The sequence below is a fragment of the Erythrolamprus reginae genome, chromosome 10, assembly GCF_031021105.1.
Source record: "Erythrolamprus reginae isolate rEryReg1 chromosome 10, rEryReg1.hap1, whole genome shotgun sequence".
In the NCBI taxonomy this organism is placed as follows: domain Eukaryota; kingdom Metazoa; phylum Chordata; class Lepidosauria; order Squamata; family Dipsadidae; genus Erythrolamprus; species Erythrolamprus reginae.
In genome coordinates this window covers 12,738,603-12,760,182 of record NC_091959.1, presented here as the reverse complement: position 1 = coordinate 12,760,182, position 21,580 = coordinate 12,738,603, and the positions used below count along the sequence as shown (strand labels likewise).

The 21,580-nt window shown below is 41.1% G+C and overlaps 1 protein-coding gene across 1 annotated transcript in view; it reads left to right on the top strand.

Moving 5' to 3' along the window:
- ARNT2 (aryl hydrocarbon receptor nuclear translocator 2) overlaps window positions 1–21,580 on the top strand; it is a 150,089-nt gene that overhangs the window by 105,512 nt on the left and 22,997 nt on the right. The window contains exons 9-14 of the mRNA XM_070762965.1: window positions 771–847; window positions 4,662–4,796; window positions 5,319–5,393; window positions 8,678–8,829; window positions 17,088–17,160; window positions 18,519–18,642. Of these exons, the coding sequence (XP_070619066.1) occupies window positions 771–847; window positions 4,662–4,796; window positions 5,319–5,393; window positions 8,678–8,829; window positions 17,088–17,160; window positions 18,519–18,642 (636 nt within the window). The remainder of the gene's footprint in view (window positions 1–770; window positions 848–4,661; window positions 4,797–5,318; window positions 5,394–8,677; window positions 8,830–17,087; window positions 17,161–18,518; window positions 18,643–21,580) is intronic.

Below are 21,580 nucleotides of genomic sequence, written 5' to 3'. Positions count from 1 at the left end.
ACGCTCTCTACATGGGGCTACCTTTGAAAAGTGTTCGGAAACTTCAGATCGTGCAGAATGCAGCTGCGAGAGCTATCATGGGCTTTCCTAAATATGCCCATGTCACACCAACACTCCGCAGTCTGCATTGGTTGCCGATCAGTTTCTGGTCACAATTCAAAGTGTTGGTTATGACCTATAAAGCCCTTCATGGCACCGGCCAGAATATCTCCGGGACCGCCTTCTGCCGCACGAATCCCAGCGACCAGTTAGGTCCCACAGAGTTGGCCTTCTCCGAGTCCCGTCAACTAAACAATGTCGTTTGGCGGGACCCAGGGGAAGAGCCTTCTCTGTGGTGGCCCCGACCCTTTGGAACCAACTCTCCCCAGATATCAGAGTTGCCCCCACCCTCCTTGCCTTTCGTAAAGCTCTTAAGACCCATCTTTGTCGTCAGGCATGGGGGAACTGACACATCTCCCCCGGCCCTATACAGTTTATACATGGAATGTTTGTGTGTGTGTTTGCTTTTAATAATTGGGTTTTTAGTGTTTTTTAAATTATTAGATTTGTTTTTACATTGTTCTTGTTATTGTTGTGAGCCGCCCTGAGTCTACGGAGAGGGGTGGCATACAAATCTAATAAATAATAATAATAATAATAATAATAATAATAATAATAATAATAATAATCTTGTCTTTCCAGAGGCTGTGTTGCTAACAAGATCTTTCTCATTGTTTTGATCTTTCTAACTTTTTTTTTAAACAAATTGTTGTTTTGGAAAATAATTTTAGGAATGACCATACCGGAAGAAGATGCTGAAGTGGGTCAAGGCAGCAAATATTGCCTGGTGGCGATAGGAAGACTTCAGGTAAATAAATACTTTTTGGTTACAAAATGGTTTGCAAGAGAAGAGGCAAAATCTGATCTTGGCACTGCTGACTTCTTTTTTTAAAAAAATTTTTTTGACCATTTTCAATTGTTTTTTAATAAGTACACACAAAACAAAACAGACATACAACAAACATTTGGGGCATTTATAGCCACTTTTCTATCAAAAGCTATTGCCAGATACTGTATATGTACATTATACATTGCTTTGTTAATGTTATGACTGCATAGTTTTTATTTATACTATAAATAAAAGTACTTCAAGGACCTTTATTAAACTACCAGACGATATCCCTGAGTAATTTTACTTCGTTTATCATATCTTTCTTTTAGCCAATTATACCCAATTAAAATTATATTCTCTAATTCTAATTCTATAATTTTCTCATGGAAGTTTTTTTTTAAAATTCCATTTGTTTGTCATTAAGGGTATAGATTGTTATCAAAGGAATAGGTGCTTGTCCTGTTTCTAATTGAATTATCAAAATTCGTCCTTCTTGATCATTATACAGTGGTGCCTCTACTTAAGAACACCTCTACTTAAGAACTTTTCTAGATAAGACCCGGATTTTCAAGATTTTTTTGCCTCTTCTTAAGAACCATTTTCTACTTAAGAACCCGAGCCCGGAAAAATTCCCAGGAAATTTGAGAGCGCCACAAAAGCCCGGCCAGTTTCCTGCCATTCATCCTTTAATCCCGGCCATCTCGGGCTTTTCTGGGCTGCCAGAGGAGCCTTTCGGTGGCCCTTAAGGAGGCTTTGGCAGCCAAGAGCGAACCGAGGAAGGCGTGTGATCCTCCTCGCCGCCTCAGAGTCCCTCTTCATTTTTTAAACCTTAAAGTTTTGGATTTTTTTGATTCCCCTCATCTCACCTTCCTTCCGCAGTGACTGTCCTCTTCCTCTTCTTCCTCCTCCTCCTCCCACCCATATTCCAATGTTTTATTTCTTTCCTAATGGGTTTGCATGCATTATTTGCTTTTACATTGATTCCTATGGGAAAAAATGCTTCTACTTACAAATTTTTCTACTTAAGAACCTGGTCACGGAACGAATTAAGTTGTTAAGTAGAGGTGCCACTGTACATCTTATTTGAATTAATTGTGGTTTTTTCCCCCCACATATACAGCCACCCCCTTTTTCTTTTGATCCGCTAGCATGGTGTAGAGTTTACCTAATTTAGGATTTTCAAGTAGTCTTTGGGTTTGTTTATTGTTCCGGCACTGCTGACTTCTTTATGCCTTAAGTACAAAAGCCAAACCTCACTTGCAGAAACGGGGAGAGGAAGAACATAATCTGCTAACAGTGCAGCTGTCAAAATAAGACTGCGGTTCTGAAATATTATTATTCGCGATACGTGGAGAACCAAAAGCCTTTCACCCAAGCCATGCTGTGAGGTTAACAGCTAGGGAAGGATCACCGCGAAAGAAGTCAGGAAGAACGTACATGATAAACTCTTATCTCCTCCAGGAAGTACATAATCCATCTGGAAGCTGTTCTGGTCTCCGGCTAAGGCCACTGATAATTGGAATAAAGGATTGCTAAATGCATATATTTGTAAAACACCACATCATCTTTATTTTTCTTTCCCTTGTTCCACACTGAATTATCTCAGCACGCAGCGCCAATCTCTTATCTTAAACTTTGGTATGCAAGGCAACATCAAGATCTTTAAAACATTCCACAAGTCATTCTGAGATTTATGGCTAGTCAGAGTTAGCCCAGAGTCATAAAAAGTGCAATTAAAAGCACACAAGGTATAGCTTACATTCGGAGCTGCTTGAAAAAAACCTCCATTTTCTTGAAATTTTTTTAAATAATTTTTTTTATTAATTTTTAACAAATTTATATTACACACAACATAAAACAGTGCATAGTGAAATGTGCCCACCACCCAGACACACACACATTCCCCACCACAAATCAGGGGTGTATAGTCCACTTGACCCAAGAGCAATATATCTATTTACATATTATAGAGTGATTCCAATTTATTTCTTGTAGCTTGGTCTCGGATTCTGCTCGTCATATATTGTCTTACCTTGTCCCACTGTCCCATCAGTTGTCCCAACTCAGTTTCATTATCCGAATTTATCCTTTTATCCATAATTTCAAATTGAATATGATCTACCATGTACCTATACCAATTTTGCATTGTCCATAAAACCTCCATTTTCTTAACGGCAGATTGACGACTCAACTCTTCTCTTCCGCTGACACCCGGACGTGATGAATTAATTACTTAATTAATTAACCCATTCCTCTCCTTAATATTTCTTCCCTGACACTTGCTTTCTCCGCTTCTGCAAGCGTCTGAAATAAGGATTTACCCATCTAGCATCTGCTTCTCCTTCGCTTGAATCTGAACCCATAGAAACGTCCTGTGGTTGGTCTCTTACTTCTTCTGCCTCTAAACCAGGCCCTACCACTAATTCATAACCACTTTCTGAATCAGAATCTGAAACACCCCCCAAACTGAACAGGAGTATATACAACGGAAGCCAGAGCCCTTCTCCTTCATTAGGGTGACAGGTTGACAGGTTGAGTTCTGGGGGAGAACATCTAAGGGCTAACAAGGCTGGGATGTGTTTCTCTGCTTGAGAATTGCATCTGGCACACTGAGGGGTAGAGAAAAGAGTTCACACAAGAGCAATCTGGTCTAGAGCCCATTTTCGTCATAATACCCTCTATAATTGCATGGCTTTCTTGGCTGGCCAAGATCTCACTCACTGCTGCCAAAAAGTTGGGTTGCTGCTGGAAAACTCTATACGATGGGTATTTGTCTTGGTGCAGATGCTCTCAGCGTACATAAAAGTAAAAGATACATTTGTCAAGAATCATGTGGTACAACACTTAACGATTGTCATAGGCGTCAAAGGGGTCGTTCTTGTTCCAGGCCTGCTGGAAAACAATCCTGGGCCTAGAAAGCCTAGAACTACGGCGCCTAAAACACGATTTGAGTATTGTCCACAAGATCATATGCTGCAACGTCCTACCGGTCAATGACTACTTCAGCTTCAACCGCAACAACACAAGAGCATGCAACAGATTCAAACTTAATACGAACCGCTCCAAACTTGACTGTAAAAAATATGATTTCAACAATCGAGTTATCGAAGCGTGGAACTCATTACCGGACTCAATAGTGTCAACCCCTAACCCCCAACATTTCTCCCTTAGACTCTCCACGATTGACCTCTCCAGGTTCTTAAGAGGCCAGTAAGGGGCGTACATAGGTGCACTGGTGTGCCTTTCGTCCCCTGTCCAATTGTCTTTCCTTTCTCTCACTTATCATATATATTTCTTTCATATATCCTCTCCTTTAAGTTCACTTTTACCCTTATATATATTACTACATGTCTATTTTTCTTCCAATGTATTTGTGTATTGAACAAATGAATAAATAAAATAAAAGCCAGGTCTTAATGGCTTTCCGGAAGACCAGCAGGGAGGAGATAGTGTGGATCTCCGGTGGCAGTTGGTTCCAAAGTGTTGGGGCCTCCACAGAGAAGGCTCTTCCCTGAGGTCCTGCCAACTGACATTTCTTGGCGGACGGGAGAAGGCCGACTCTGGGGGCCTTTACTGGCCGTAATGAGGGAGGAGGTGGTCCTGTAAACTTATAGGCTCAGATCCACAACCATTCAATCTTCTATTGAATATTGCATCCCGTTATAATCTGTTATGCAGTTTCCTTTCACAAGCACCAGTTAAAATCATTCCTTGTAAATTGGATTTTAATGATTCCCCCACCCCCTGCCCCTTTTATGGAATGAAGAATGTGTGCATTATTTTTTCTCAGGTGACCAGTTCGCCGGTGTGCATGGATATGAATGGAATGTCGGTCCCCACAGAATTCTTATCCAGGCATAGTTCAGATGGAATAATTACCTTTGTGGATCCAAGATGCATCAGTGTTATTGGCTATCAGCCACAGGTCTGTTTGCTCTTTTTGTCTAAGTCACCAAATATTCCGAGTTTTCATCTGAATATTTTTAAAGAGGAAGGAAGGAGGGAGGGAGGAAGATTGAGCCTTAAATGTCTTAAATAACATTCCTTTTTCATTAAATCACGTATCTTCTATAAATATATATCTTATGTTAGTCTTATTGGCTCTTCTCCATACATAAAGTGCAAATTTAAATACAAACTGAAAAACTAGGGTTGATTCAGTTGTATTATTGTATGGTGGATACTTTGAGACTAGTAGCATCTGTAAATAATTATCCTTATCTCTGCTATTGTTTTGAAAGTCATCTCTTGAGACTTTGCATTCATCTGAAAGACTTGGAAACAAATGATTGCAGCCTTGCTTATTTTTTTACTATTAATCCGCTCTAAAATTTGTTTTTCAACATTTAGTGAATTCATTGTTAGTAAATTAATTCGCTGGCAATTTGTAACATTTTTTAAACTGGTGTGGGTTTTTTCTCTCCTCCTTCTGTGGTTTGCTTACCAGGATCTTTTGGGGAAAGATATTTTAGAATTCTGCCATCCAGAAGATCAAAGCCATTTAAGAGAAAGTTTCCAGCAGGTAACGTCCTCTTTATTCATACAGTCTCTTTGTATTCTTCATCCCAATGTGAAATGTCAGGTCTAAGATAATAATAGCAGGCAAACATGTAATAGAGCATCAACAATTATTTTTAATGTAAAAGAATTTAAGTTTGTTAATCTTGAGTTCATTAGTAAGCCCATACTTTATTATTTTTATTATATATTTTTTAAAAATTATTTATTGGATTTGTATGACGCCCCTCTCCAAAGACTCGGGGCGGCTAACAGCAATAATAAAACAGCATATAATAATAATCCAATACTAAAAACAGTTAAAAACCCATTAATATAAAAACCAAACATACATACAGACATACCATGCATAAAATTGTAAGGCCTAGGGGGAAAGAGTATCTCAATTCCCCCATGCCTGGCGGCAGAGGTGGGTTTTAAGAAGTTTACGAAAGGCAAGGAGGGTGGGGGCAATCCTAATCTCTGGGGGGAGCTGGTTCCAGAGGGTCGGAGCCACCACAGAGAAGGCTCTTCCCCTGGGTCCCGCCAGACGACATTGTTTAGTCGACGCGACCCAGAGAAGGCCAACTCTGTGGGACCTAACCGGTCACTGGGATTCGTGCAGCAGACGGCGGTCCCGGAGATATTTTGGTCCGGTGCCATGAAGAGGCCCCACGGAGGCTTCTCCTTGCCTTTTCTGGTTATAGTTTCGGAGGCTCGGGTTTGTAAGTGGAAAATGGTTCTCGAGAAGAGGCAAAAAATCTTGAACACCCGGTTCTTATCTAGAAAAGTTCGTAAGTAGAGGTACCACTGTATATCAATATAATCTTTTGTTTGTTTTGGAGGTTAGGACTTCAGATTCAGGTCTTTTTTAGTTATGAAAATGTGCTCAATACACCATCCGTACTTGTTCACCTTTCATCTCATGTTTAACAACACCGCAGCTGTTAAAATGCCTGTAACTCCTGCACTGCAAGCCAGCGAATGCTATTTCTGCCAGTTTAGACTCTCTTTTTAAAAAAATAATTTTTATTGAATTATATATATTAAAAACCAATTTAGACTCTCAAGTTCTCATGCAATGCGTTTGGAAAATCTCAGTGATTTATAGAATATCGGATTATTATTTTTTAAACTCTCTTACAACTGGTAGTAATAAATGTCTAGCTCCCCGAAATTTTTAACTCGGCGAATAATTCAAATCAAAGAGCCAAAGAGCATGTGGAACCAATTCTACGCTGAGCTCCATGTTTTCAAAGGGGAAATTGGAATTTGTGTCGTGGTAAGACAAATCGATTTTGATTTATCCAGCGTGCCTTTTGACAAATTGCTTTGGCGGGCTGCCAAGTCGACATTCCAAGCTGCTTTCCCTGCCATATTTAGCTGCAGGTTAATATTGCTTTGGTCCTTGCTTGAAACTCAGTATATTCTCCTTTTCCTACTGAAAAGCTGAATGTTAATGAGCTAGCGGTTTGGGACGTGCATCAATTCCCTGACTTTCCTCCAGCTTAGTGTTATCCATTGTAAAATAAGGAAAAAAAATCATTCTATAGTGACACAGCATATTTAAGATATTTGCTGGCAAAAGAAGAGAACTAAACACTGGCTGTTCAAATAAATACTGCTACAGGTAGTGTTTAACATACATTCTCAACTGAGTCCAAAATTTCCTAATGTGACCTTCCTAAATCATAAAACTCACATACAAGGATAAAAGCAGCTCCAGCAATTAGCGTTGCAACCTAGCTGTAACAATGAATTGGGAATAAAATTGAATTGGTTGGTGGTAGTTCCAGGAGACAAGACTAGGAGGTAGCACAATACATATTGTGCAAAATACATATACTGAAAGCCAAGATTTAAATGTCAACCAATATTAGATAGATGGATGGATAGATAGATGGAGAGGGGGAGAAAGAGAGAGAGAGAGAGAGAGAGAGAGAGAGAGATGATACAGACAGACACACACACACACACGGAAGATAAATAAATATTGATAGATAAATATCAACCAATATCAGTTTCCGGTCACAATTCAAAGTGTTGGTCATGACCTTTAAAGCCCTACATGGCATTGGACCAGAGTACCTCCGGAACCGCCTGCTACCACACGAATCCCAGCGACCGATAAGGTCCCACAGAGTTGGCCTTCTCTGGGTCCCATCGACTAAACAATGTCGTTTGGCGGGCCCCAGGGGAAGAGCCTTCTCTGTGGCGGCCCCGGCCCTCTGGAACCAACTCCCCCCACCCTCCCTGTCTTTCATAAACTACTCAAGACTCACTTATACCGTCAGGCATGGGGGAGTTGAGACACCTTTCCCCCAGGCTTTTTTTAATACTTTGTTTTATGTTTGGTATGAATGTGCTGTTTGGTTTTTTAAAAAAATAATGATAGGGTTTTATATGTTTTTTAATATTAGATTTGTTCCACTGCTATATTGTTTTTATTACTGTTGTGAGCCGCCCCGAGTCTTCGGAGAGGGGCGGCATACAAATTAAATCAATCAATCAATCAATCAACAAATAAATAAATAAATAAGATAGATCAATGGATAGATAGATGGATATATATATATATATATATATATATATATATATATATATATATATATATATAGAGAGAGAGAGAGAGAGAGAGAGAGAGAGAGAGAGAGATGATATAGACAGACAGACACACACACACACAGAGAAGATAAATATTGATAGATAAATATCAACCAATATTAGGAGATAGGGTATTTTGGAAAAAGGGATGATCATGATGGGTTTGAGAAATAGTTTAAATTTATCATACAATGATAATAGAATCATCCACTTAGGCAAGGAATTAGAGGGTGGAAGGGAAGAAGGAAGGAAGGAGAGAAAGGGGACAGAGTGGAAAAAGAGTAGAAAGAAGGAGGAAGGAGAAGGGAAGGGTAGTAGAAGAAGGGAGAAGGAGTAAGAAAGTAGGTAGTAGAGGTGGAATAGCTGCCTGAGATAGAAAGAAGGAAGTCGAAGGAAGACAAGTGGATGAAGATGAAATAATATAAAGCAAACCTGGAATGTGATTTAGTTTACTGTATTTGAATAACGATATATGTACATTAAGCTGCATTGAAGGTATATGAAGCTGTATGTTGATTGTGGAGAAAAATTTTTTTAAAAAGTTTTGGGGGGAAAAAGGATAAAAGCAGCTTACCTCCATCAGGTGAGGATCTCCCTGCTTCAAAAGCAAGCTTTTGAAGGTGGTTTATTTTGCTATTCTGTAAACCTCCCCTTTGGAATGGACTGTGATCTTCTTTTTTCTTGATCTTTACAATGATTCTGCAGGTGGTGAAGCTGAAAGGCCAGGTGCTCTCCGTGATGTATCGCTTCCGTACCAAGAACCGGGAATGGATGTTAATCAGGACTAGCAGCTTTACGTTTCAGAACCCTTATTCGGATGAGATTGAGTATATCATCTGCACCAACACGAATGTCAAGTGCGTCCTTTAAACGCTAAAGCAGTGGCTCTCAACCTTTCTAAAGCCACAACCCCTTAATACAGTTCCTCATGTTGTGGTGACCCCCAACCATAAGTCTAGCACCAATTCTCCCAACAGAGCTTTAAGCTGATTGGTAGGAAGGTCAGAGGGACACCCCCACTGTAGATGCCTGATTGGTTGGATTGTAAAAAATATGTTCCAAGGTGCCATAATAGAAGCTTTAATTCCTAACACCATGGGAAATTTGTCTTTTCCCGTGGTCTTAGGCGACCCCTGTGAAACCAAAGGGGTCTCGACCCTTAGGTTGAGAACCACTGCGTTAAGGAATGTCTTCCTTTCATGAAAGCAGTTTTGTTTTAGAATGAGAGCTGTGTTTCTTTCTGATTCCTGTCCCAGTTTTGATAAGATGGGGAAAATATTGTGTTCTGTGTTACATTCCCTGAGGGGTCCTGAGAAAATCTAATCTTTTTTGTGGCTTTAACATACCGTGTTTCCCTGAAAATAAGACACTGTCTTATATTAATTTTTGCTCCAAAAGTTGTGCTACGTCTTATTTTCGGGGGGTGCCTTATATTTCTCAAATAAGACAAATTCACAGGCAGAAAAGCTGACACCCCCAAAGAAAGTGTACCGTACGGTACACTGATTACGGTACGGTACCTGTCAGTGTGGCACCCACACACACAAACAACGGCACTTATATGGTACAACAGTCTACTCCCGCTATTGCAGCTTCCGGCCACTAGAGGAACTACAGTCTACGCGCTGTAGTGGAGACTGTAATGGCAGTGAGACCGCAGCAGGCTGTGTCTGCTGTACTGGATGGTACAAAGTGATGGAAGGGGCCAGCAGGGGACGCCACATTATTACGGTACCGTTATGAACAGCTTTGAATGGTACCGTATTTATTTATTTGTTTATTTATTTATTTATTTATTTATTTATTCATTCATTCATTCATTCATTCATTCAATTTTTATGCCGCCCTTCTCCTTAGACTCAGAGTGGCTTACAACATGTTAGCAATAGCACTTTTTAACAGAGCTAGGCTATTGCCCCCACAATCCGGGTCCTCATTTTACCCACCTCGGAAGGATGGAAGGATGAGTCAACCTTGAGCTGGTGATGAGATTTGAACTGCTGACCTTCAGATCTACAGTCAGCTTCAGTGGCCTGCAGTACAGCACCTGCTGCACCACCCCGGCTCGTATGTTTTTCCACCGTACCATATGTAAACATGACTACGCCTTATTTTCGGGGGGTGCCTTATATTAGCAAATTCTGCCAAGTTTCAAGTTTTATTGGATTTATATGCCGCCCCTCTCCGAAAACTCGGGGCGGCTAACAACAATCATGAACAATATACAATAAAATCCAATACTAAAAGCAAATTAAAACCCCTTAATATATAAAAACCAAACATACATACAAACATACCATGTATACAGTTGTAACGGCCTAGGGGGAGAAGAAGTCTTAATTCCCCCATGCCTGGCAGCAGAGGTGGGTTTTAAGTAGCTTACAAAAGGCAAGGAGGGTGGGGGCGATTCTAATCTCTGGGGGGAGTTGGTTCCAGAGGGCCGGGGCCGCCACAGAGAAGGCTCTTCCCCTGGGTCCCACCAAACCTCTGACATGCCTTACTTTCGGGGTACATTTTATTTTTGGGGAAACTGGGTAGTAATATCAATAACACTTAAACTTAAAGGCTGTTTCATAGTGCTTCACAGACTCTCTCTAAGAAGTTTATAGAGTCAGCATCTTGCCCCCAACAATCTGGGTCCTTATTTTACTGATCTCCAAAGGATGGAAGGCTGAGTCAACTTTGAGTCAATCAAGAATCAAACTGCCGTCAGTCAGCTAAAATAAGCCTGCAATACTGTATTCTAACCACTGTACCACCATGGCTCTTTAACATAATAAATAGGATCGTGTTTAAAATCTCAATTTTATCTGACGGCAGTCTCGTGAGCCACAAGAAACAGGATTTCCTGGGGTTGCCCCTATATAATAAAAATGTCTTCAAGTGGAAATGACTAATCAAAGTCATATATTTCATCACTTCGGAGGTAGATAGTTAAGCCTTGTAGTTTTCTCTTCCTCATTTCTCCTAAAGCTCATTTTTTTTTCACCAAATTTGAGGACCTGCAGTTAGAACCACACGGAGGCATCCCAGAATGCTATTCTAATGTTTTGTTGATATGATCAGTAGATTATCTTGGAGTTGACTTGAGTCCAAAGAGGAACCAAAACGTGGATAATAAATAAACGTCTATTCTGCATGTTCAGATGGTAGAGGCAGGAGGAGCTCATAAATAAGCATCTGTTCAACCAGAAGTTGTTAGGCTGACCTTAAAATAAAAAAGTCATTTATTTGGGCCAATAAATTACTTACGTTGACACTGAGCAAGGAATTTTCCCTTTCAAGGTTGCATCTATAGCCATTGCACTTGAAAAGAAAATGAATGTTCAATCCTTCTTTGGAGTCTGTCATGTTTATCCTCAATTGACTTACCAAAACAAGCTAGGCATCCCTCCCTAATATGGGGGGAAGCTGCTAGGGGCTAATGTTTCTCTTTTCTAAGGGAGCCATAAATTGTGCGAGAAAGCCTTTTTAACTAGCTTTAGAAAGTTGCAGTACATCTGTAGTATTCTAAATAACCAAAGGAGCTGGGGATACAATTGGTTGATTACAGTTTTACAGACTTTTTAAAAATGTTTAGAAACAAACTGAATCTGGATCAGGTTCTTTGAGAGACCGGATAGGAAGCTAAGTGTCATTGATGTAATTGGTCAACATTTATTATCTGGGGACAGATACTTAAATATCCAATGCAGGGGTCAGCAACCCATGGCTCTGGAGCCACGTGTGGCTCTTTCATCCTTCTGCTGCGGCTCCACAATTGATAGGGCTTCCGGTTAGGACAGGAAGATAAAAAAGCAGGGGTGAAATCCAGTAAGTTTTGGAGAACCGGTAGTGGAAAATTTGAGTAGTTCGGAGAACCAGTTATGCCAATTTTGAGTAGTTCATAGAACCAGCAAAAAACACCTCTTGCTGGTGCCAGGGTGGGGTGGGAATGGAGATTTTGCAGTATCCTTAACTTCCCATGCCCACAGAACCGGTAATAAAAAAAATGGATTTCACCACTAGGGAAAAGGATGCCATGCTAGGAGTAGGCTCAATGGTAGGGGTCAGCAACATTAAATACTAAGAGAGACATTTGGACCCGTTTCCCACAAAAAAGAAAACACCGGGAGCCACAAAATGCTTCCTGTGCCTATTTCCTGAGCGGCCAAAAAACTAGAGTATATAGTTGAATTAAAAACTCGGTTTTCTTCTGAAACTTTTCTTTTCTTGGATTTATCCATGGTTGGCCTATTGGAGGTCAAAAACTGCATTTTGGTGGGTGTCGCACATTGGCGGTTGTGACACATATTTTGAGTGACGGGGAGCTGCAGCAGAGGGCTGAAAGAGCCACATGCAGCTCCAGAGCCATGGGTTGCTGACCCCTGCTCTATGGTCAGGGAACCAGACTTCCGATCGGAAGAGGAAAAAGGATGCCACTCTAGGAGGAGACTCTATGGTAAGAGAAGTGGACTTATAGCTGGCTCCAGAATTGAACAAGGGGCTTCCAGTTCTCACCTTTGTGAGAACTGGAAGCCCCTTCCAGTTTAAGGTTGCCGACCCCTGGCCCAAAGGATCGGGGAGGCAATTATGATTCCTACTGGATAATCCACATTTTTCATTCTCCCTAAGATCTTGCTAGACCAAAGATATTGTGAAGAAAATTTAATAAAATAGTGTCCTTCGATGAAGGAATATCATTGAGAGAATTAGCGCTCTCTGCCATAGATAAGATCTATTAATTGCCATTTATTGCTGGACCTGATTTTACAATAGAACCCACTTAAAAGGTAATTAGGAATTAATTGGAATTCTGTAAGGCCTTATTCTTTGGATAATTTTAATGTATTAGTGAGTCTAACGAGAGTTAAATATTTAGCTAATTAGGTTTTCTTTCAATAAAAACCAATCGGTCAAAGAGGGCGAATGAAGAAGGAAACATTTCCCAAATAGATTATTCCTATCTGGGCTAATCATGCTTGTCTCCTCCAGCTGTTCCCATCTGCATTAATCCAAGAGCAAACCTTTAAGACTGTATAGCTCAGTGATGGCGAACCTATTTTGGTTCGCATGCCAAAAGGGTGTCTGTGGGTGTGCTAGCATGCATGCACATGCCCACACCCAGGGGTGGGCTGCTGCCCAGAGGGGGGGGGGACACACTGGGGTAGCAAAAATGGAGCTCCACCCCAGAGCACCCAATTTGTAGTGAAAGATGTTGAAAGAAAATGTAGGGCGTCCCGCATAAGCCACGCCCACAGTGGGGTAGTAAAAATTTTGGTAGTTGTTCTGCTGGCGTGTCCCAACCGCCCGTAATTACAGGGTAATTAGTCCAGAAAGACACACACCACACGATAGAAGGAAAACCAAAAGTCTTTATCAACAGAAAAGCAGAAAAAACTCCCTTTTTAAATGTCAAAGGGATTTTCTGGTACACACAAGGCACAGGTTAAATGCAATCCAGTTTCTCACCCAGTAACTGGGAAATTGAGTCCAAATTCCAAAGTCCAGAAAGTCCACACACAGTCTTGAACAGGGAAACAGCAAAACCACGATCTTGACGAACTATGAATCAGATAAACTTCCACAAGGCTAAACCAGCACGCTGTTCTTTTTATCTGTAGCACTAATTACAGCAGCCCCACCCAACCACAGGTGGCCTCACTTACCTCCTCTAATAATCCTTCAGTTGTTCTCTCCTATGCATCACTCTACGCATGCGTGGGTCCGTCATAAGTTCTTGTTCAGAATCCAGGGATGATAAGGATGATTGATCTCCTCCTGGGCTGTCTGCCAAACTCCCCCCTTCCCTGCTACTCACACTTCCTTCGTCAGAGGAGACTTCGTCGGGAGATTCTATCGGAAGCAAAAGAGGCCTGTGGCATGTGGATGTTTCCCCCATATCCACCTCCACATTCCTTGGGGCAGGAGCTGGGCCAGAGCCAACCACAACAGTAGTCTTTCACTGCACGCATGCCATAGGTTTGCCCTCATGGTTATATGTTGTGGTTAGCTCTGGCCCAGCTCCTGCCCCAAGGACTGTGGATGTGGGGGAGACATCCACATGCTGCAGGCCTGTTTTGCCCCCGGTGGAATCTGCTGATGAAGGCTCCTCTGACCAAGAAGACATGAGTGACAGGGAGGAGGAGAGTGTGGCAGACAGCTCAGAAGGAGATCAATTATCTAGCTCCTCCTTGGATTCGGAACAAGAGTTAATGATACAGCCACGCATGCGGAGAGCGATGCATAGGCAACAACAAGTGAGAGATTATTATCAAAGAAAATGAGGCTACCTGGGGTTGGGTGGGGCTGTGGTAATTAGCGAGGCTGCTATAAAGAGCAGCCTGTGGGTTTGGCCATTGTGGAGGATTATCTGATCGTTGTGTTTCGTGACTGCTTTACTGACTTTGAGCTTTTGTGTGCTGATTTTTCCCCGCTTTGAAAGTAAACCAGGGCAAAGTGTGTTTCACTTTGTGAAAAAAGAAGGACTGTGAATTGCCTCACAGCTGCAAGCTAAGTATCTCAGAACTGATAAGGGACTTGTACAAATTACCAGTTTGTTTGGAGACGAGTGCTCTTTGCTATCCCAAAAGAGGGCTTGGTTTAAGTGAATTTTCATTATAAAGAATATTGTCTGAAATTGTATCTCTGCATTTTGGGGAGGATTCTACCAGAGAGCTCGACAGAACAGTTATAGGTCTTTTTGGTCAGAAGTTCAACAAGTAAAAATAACTACAGGTCAAAAGATCCAAAAGACTTCAGATTGTATAAATAGAAAGCAAGGCTAAACATCACTTTAGGTATGAAGGTGTGAACAAGAAACAAAAGTGACTTGATATATATGAAGCTATTTAGGGTTTGGGTTTGTTTTTAAATAGTGAGCTATAAGGACACTGGTAATTATCATCACAATTGTGTTTATTTGATCCTGACACCTGGCTTGAGGCCAACATCTTTCCTAATCTGGTGTTTGTGTGGAAAGACAACTAAATACTAAGTTCAAATGTTCATGTTCTCCTCTGCAAAAGTTTGTTTTGGGCATAGTCATGCAATCTCAGAAGTAAAACAATGGCATTGAACATTTCTTTCTTTGCTGAAAAAGAGAATCTAGTGTGAAAGGTAGAATTTGTCTTCCTACATACACACAACCTTTCCAGGGTGTATTAGTTTTGAAATGGAGCAGCTGTTGTTCTTCTTCTTCCCTTTGCGGTTCCTCCCATGACACAACACACACACAAACACACAAACAAGAGATCAGTTCAGTATTTTTGGACGGTTCGAAGCACTAAACATTGGGTCAAAAATGCAATGAATGTGTGGTATCAATGGCATTTGTGCATTACAAACCAATTCCCTGCATTTGTTGAAAAGTCAAAAGTTCTGCTGAACTTGATGCTTAGTCTTCAAGGCGTGATCCGTATCAACACAATGAATGTTTGGGTGATCTCAGTCAGATCCATTCACTATATGATGTTGATACACACAAATGTGTATTAACTGATTGATTCACTAACTAAAAAGAAAAAAAGATGAGGAAACAATTTGAGCATCTTTAAAAGATAGTCCCATTCACTGGAAAGTGTACGTTAGCATTTATTTTTAAAAGCCACAACACTTGTGGACATTGTAATAAGGAAGTTCTTCCTAAATAGCAAGAGTGTTTAGACTTATATACTGCTTCATAATGCTTTACAGCCCTCTCTAAGCAGTTTACAGAGTAAGCCTCTTGCCCCCAGCAGTCTGGGTCCTCATTTTACCCACCTTGGAAGGAGGGAAGGCTGAGTCAAGGCAGTATTTGTTGTGGTTAGCTCTGGCCCAGCTCCTGCCCCAAGGACTGTGGATGTTAAATTCCAGGCTGTGGGTAGAGTTAGCTAGCAATACTGAATTCTAACCACTGCATCCCATGACCAAATGGTGGGATCATACTTCCAAGTTTCCCCAGTACTATGATAGGCATGATAATTCTGGCTGATAAAAGTTAAACAGTGTCATTTCAGACTGGAGAGCGGTTGTTTTGGTACTTCAAGCTTTGGAGGGCTAGAGAAGCCACTCATTCAAGAACGTGATAAAATATTATTTTACTGAAAGAGTAGTAGATGCTTGGAACAAACTTCCAGCAGAGTGGTTGGTAAATCCACAGTAAGTGAACTTAAACATACCTGGGATAAGCATATATCCATCCTAAGATAAAATACAGGAAATAGTATAAGAGCAGACTAGATGGACCATGGGGTCTTTTTCTGACATCAATCTTCTATGTTTCTATGTCTTAAGTTGACTGTGTGTTTAGCTTAATCTAGATATTTTGTGGAAAACAAGGGCAAAAAGCAAGACTGTGCCATTTTGATCTCCTTGGATATATGAGTGATAAAATATTTTTTTCAGAGTTCCCTTAGCCATTTGATTAACTGATCAGTTACAAAACAAAACTCACCAAATTAATTGCCCGCAATCAGATACACATGCAATGTATAACAGTGGTTCTCAACCTTTCTAAAGCCTTGACCCCTTAATATAGTTCCTCATGTTGTGGTGACCCCCAACCATAGGTCTAGCACCAATTCTATCAACAGAGCTTTAAGCTGATTGGCAGAGAGACACCCCCACTGTAAACGCCTGATTGGTCAGATTGTAAAAATATGTTCCAAGGTGCCAGAATAGAAGTTTTAATTCCTAACACCAGGGGAAATTTGTCTTTTCCTCTAGTCTTAGGAGACCACCTGTAAAATGGTCATTCGACCCCCAAAGGGGTCCTGATCCCCAGATTGAGAACCACTGGTGTATAAACTATTTTTACAGGTTTCAGATTAAAATATTGCTATGATTCTCTCAAAGCCATTGATGCTGTACAAAGTTTTTACCTACCCTGCATTTAAATGACTTATAAAGGTAGCTTGGATTTCAGCATTTCTTCCCTGGATTGGGTGTGTCCATTTTTCTGTGAAATGGCTACAAATGTGATCTCATAACTTTTCCTTTGAAGTTTTATTAATTGGGCTGTGATCTGTAGGCTTTAATTTCCTCTGTTCTCATTAAGCTCAACAAGGCTTTTGATTGGCAAGTTGGCCGGACAACAGAAGTCATCATGACAATCTCAGAGGAATTTATTACCACTGCTCTTCTCGTTTCCTTTCAGGCAGCTTCAGCAGCAACAAGCTGAGTTGGAAGTACACCAGAGAGATGGACTTTCCTCCTATGATTTAACTCAGGTAAGAGTTGAATTGACCTTGGGTTCTTCCACTAAGAGATTTGTCAATAGCTTTGAAAGAAGGCCAGATTAAGTCATAGAAGAGAGGACTTTTAGTGATTCCCTACATCTTCAGTATGATCTGGAGAAGTTTGTTACCTTCTTCAATATTCAAGGTGGCCCAGGTTGCTGGACCAGATAACTCCTTTCTTTGCCTGATCCTTCAAGAGTTTGTTGCCTGTTTTTATGTCTGACGCCTAAGCAGGGGGTTGGACTAGAAGACCTCCAAGGTCCCTTCCAACTCTGTTATTAGATTAGATTATTAGATTATATCTTCTCCTAGGAAAGGGACAAAAAACAAAGGCATATTCCCAGTTTTCCTGTGAAGTTCTATTTTGTTTTCACTCTATATTTTTTTCCTCCTTTCGTCATTTATTTCCATCCCAAATTGTCAATAAGAAAACTTCTGTAGAATATCGTCTCAGAATTCTGCAGAATCTTTCAACCTGGAAGCACCTTGAGATGAGTGAATGTCAGAACGCTTCTGATACCTGGTGTTTGTCTTGTGCAATTCTTCACTGTCCCCTTCAACTGCAGGTGATTTTAGCCGGATCCCTACCATTCAAGCACCAGCTTGATTTCTGTTGCAAACTACCAAGTCAGCATGCTTACGGTCCAAGGAATAATAAGAGCAGTACAAAAATGAAATATGTCTATTGCAGAAAGCAAATTGGGGAATGTTGTGAGCTAGACTTTCCCCAAACCACGAAGCAGACGCCTCGCCCCAATAAAACCACTTTTATTTCTTTCCAGCAAAGTCTGTCCTCTCCCACAGTCTTTCAAGAAAGTTCACAATTACTGAAGAGTCGCCCGGCCGATATCTTTTAGACGCTGCAAAATATTTGGCAAGAATGTAGAAATGAACTAATTGCCTCCTGCAAACTTCCTTCCCCTTTTGCTCCTCTTTTATTCTCTCGGGGGGGGGGGGGGTATTCATCGTCCACCTGTGGCCTTACTCCCAAGTGGGCCCTTATTCCTTAGCCGTTTCCTTTGTCCGGCAACTCTGTGCATGGGCACACTGGGAACACGCTCCAGCTGTTCATCTGCCTCACTGATCTTTGACTCCAAAGGCAGCTGATAACTGTCAGACAGCCCTGGCCCCCTCTCTGCCTCGAATGCAGAGCACTCGTCCGAGCCTTCCCCAGACTCCAGGATTGGCCCATGTTCCTCCCCAACCTCCCCACTGTCCGAATCTGCTGCCAACTCTGCTGGTCACTGGTGGGCCACCACAGGGAACAAGGACTTGTTTCTAACTAAATTTGGTGGATATTCAGCCATCAAAACAATTGTGGTTTCCTTCTCTCTGCCTGCTGTAATTAGGTGCCAGTTCCAAGTATACAGTCCAATGTTCATGAAGGGGGGAAAGCAGTGGAAAAGTCGGACACCATCTTCACCCAGGAAAGAGATCCCAGATTTGCGGAGATGTTTGCCGGCATAACTGCTTGTAAGTAAAATATGTCCTCTTAAGTTTCATCTTCAGTAGAGAAGTTAAGTTATTGCTACTTTGGATTCTCAGTTGATATCCCATCAAGAGACCCTAAACCCCACACCCCAAACTCCTTTTCAGGAGAAAAGAAGATATTCAAACCCAAGTTGAATTGTTCTAAGTTAATTCCTTGCCTGTAGATTTGGGAGACAATGGATGATGGCACTTGGAGAGTGTTAACACTCTCACAAAATGGCAGTGGGTTGTGGTTAGCTCTGGCCCAGCTCCTTCCCCAAGCAATGTGGAGGTGGATGTGGGGGAGACATCCACATGCCGCAGGCCTGTTTTGTTCCCAGTAGAATCTGCCGACGAAGTCTCCTCTGACCAAGGAAGCGTGAGTGACAGGGAAGAGGGGAGTTTGGCAGACAGCCCAGGAGGAGATCAATCATCTGTATCATCCCTGGATTCTGAACAAGAATTAATGACAGACCCACGCATGCGTAGAGTGATGCATAGGAGAGAACAACTGAAGGATTATTGCAAGAGAAAATGAGGCCACCTGTGGTTGGGTGGGGTTGCTGTAATTAGTGCTGCAGATAAAAAGAACAGCATGCTGGTTTAGCCTTGTGGCAGTATATCTGATTCATTGTTTCGTCAAGATCGTAATTTTTGTGCTGTTCATGATTGTGTGTGGACTCTCTGGACTTTAGAATTGGACTCAATTTCCCAGTTATTGGGTGAGCAATTGGATTGCATTTCACCTGTGCCTTGTGTGTACCAGAAAATCCCTTTGACATTTAAAAAGGGAGCTGTTTCTGTTTTTCTGTTTATAAAAACTTTTGGGTTTTCCTTTTATCGTGTGGTGTGTGTCTTCCTGGACAGCAGTGTAGTAAAGTATCTCCTATTAGTATTCGCATTAGATTTTCCCAAGCTACATAGAATATCAAGCAGCAAGTATTTTCATTTCGGGGCAAATACCAGGGTCGCCCAGAAAGTAATGCACCACATTTTTTTTCTTCAACAATTATTTATTGAACACAATGAAACTTACACACAAGAAAGAACGATGCTTCTTCTACACTCCCTATTTTTCCACGTAATCTCCATCCCGTTCTACGGCCTTCCTCCAGCGAGACACAATGGCATGTATGCTCTGTCGGTACTACTCCTAGTTCTGGTCACAAAGCCATTTCTGCACTGTGCGAATCACCTCTAATGGCCTCCCCCTCTGTGTCCAGTGATTAACCGTACTTCTGTTGGCTGCAGATTTTCCATAACTGTACACAAATGTTTGTGAATGTTCCCAACAGTTTCTTTCTCCGCAGTGAGAAATTCAATGACGACACGCTGCTTGTAATGTACATCATTTACAGATGCCATTTCATGGCTTGACTGCATAGCTAGAGGTATAACAAGCAGGAAGAGGGAGATTATGATCCCGCTATATAGAGCGCTGGTGAGACCACATTTGGAATACTGTGTTCAGTTCTGGAGACCTCACCTACAAAAAGATATGGATAAAATTGAACGGGTCCAAAGACGGGCTACAAAAATGATGGAAGGTCTTAAGCATAAAACGTATCAGGAAAGACTTCATGAACTCCACCTGTATAGTCTGGAGGATAGAAGGAAAAGAGGGGACATGATCGAAACATTTAAATATGTTAAAGGGTTAAATAAGGTTCAGGAGGGAAGTGTTTTTAATAGGAAAGTGAACACAAAGTGAAAGTGGTTTTATGTGCTTTTTAATATTAGATTTGTTTTCGCTGGAATATTGTTTTTATTATTGTTGTGAGCCGCCCCGAGTCTTCGGAGAGGGGCGGTATACAAATCTAATAAATTGTAATTGTAGAACACAAGAACAAGGGGGCACAATCTGAGGTTAGTTGAGGGAAAGATCAGAAGCAACGTGAGAAAATATTATTTTGCTGAAATAGTAGTAGATACTTGGAATAAACTTCCAGCAGACGTGGTTGGTAAATCCACAGTCACTGAATTTAAACATGCCTGGGATAAACATAGATCCATCCTAAGACAAAATACAGGAAGTAGTATAAGGGCAGACTAGATGGACCATGAGGTCTTTTTCTGCCGTCAATCTTCTGTGTTTCTATGTTTCTAATCCAAACTTCAGGTTGGTTTGTAAATATGTGTTTTCTTTGCAGAGGCTAAGTCTTACAGCTGTAGTAGCTGGCTGCCTATTCTTTTATTTTCAACCTATTTTATTCTTAGAAGTGGACGCAAGAGTTGACTTCTCCCCAGTTCCCAATTCATTGCTACATATTTAATGGAAAATCCTGGATTTCTTCATCGGGAAAAGGGCTTGGATTCAAAACAGTCCTTTCAGTTGTATGTTTTTGCTATTTAAGGGAACAAAAAAAATATATTAGATACTTGTCTCTCTAATAAATGCTGTCAGTTGATAGCTGGGCACGAGTAGCAAAGTTAATAAATCAGCCTAACTTTTTCCAGAGAGGGGACAGAAATGTTGTTGGGTTTCTTTTTATTTCCAGAAGTATTTTAGGATTCGTTATATTGTGATCTTCCCACTCTGTTTATTGTTCCTAACCTTCCCTGCTGCAGATGAAGCTTTAACATTTGTTATTAATTAATCACCATGCAAAGCGTTCTTAGCCAAGGCAGAAGCCTCTCATTGTTTGTAAGAAAGGGTCATTGGGAGACAGCAGCACAGCTGGGCCTCCTTTTTTCGAGATGCAGTCATCTTTCCTCCATCCATCACCGAAAATGTTTTTTGAACATTTAATAATAATAATAATAATAATAATAATAATTTATTGGATTTGTATGCCGCCCCTCTCCGGAGACTCGGGGCGGCTAACAACAATAATAAACACAGCATGTACAATCCAATAATAGAAAACAACTAAAAACCCCTATTATAAAACCAAACATACCATGCATAACTTGTAATGGCCTAGAGGGAAGAGCTATCTCA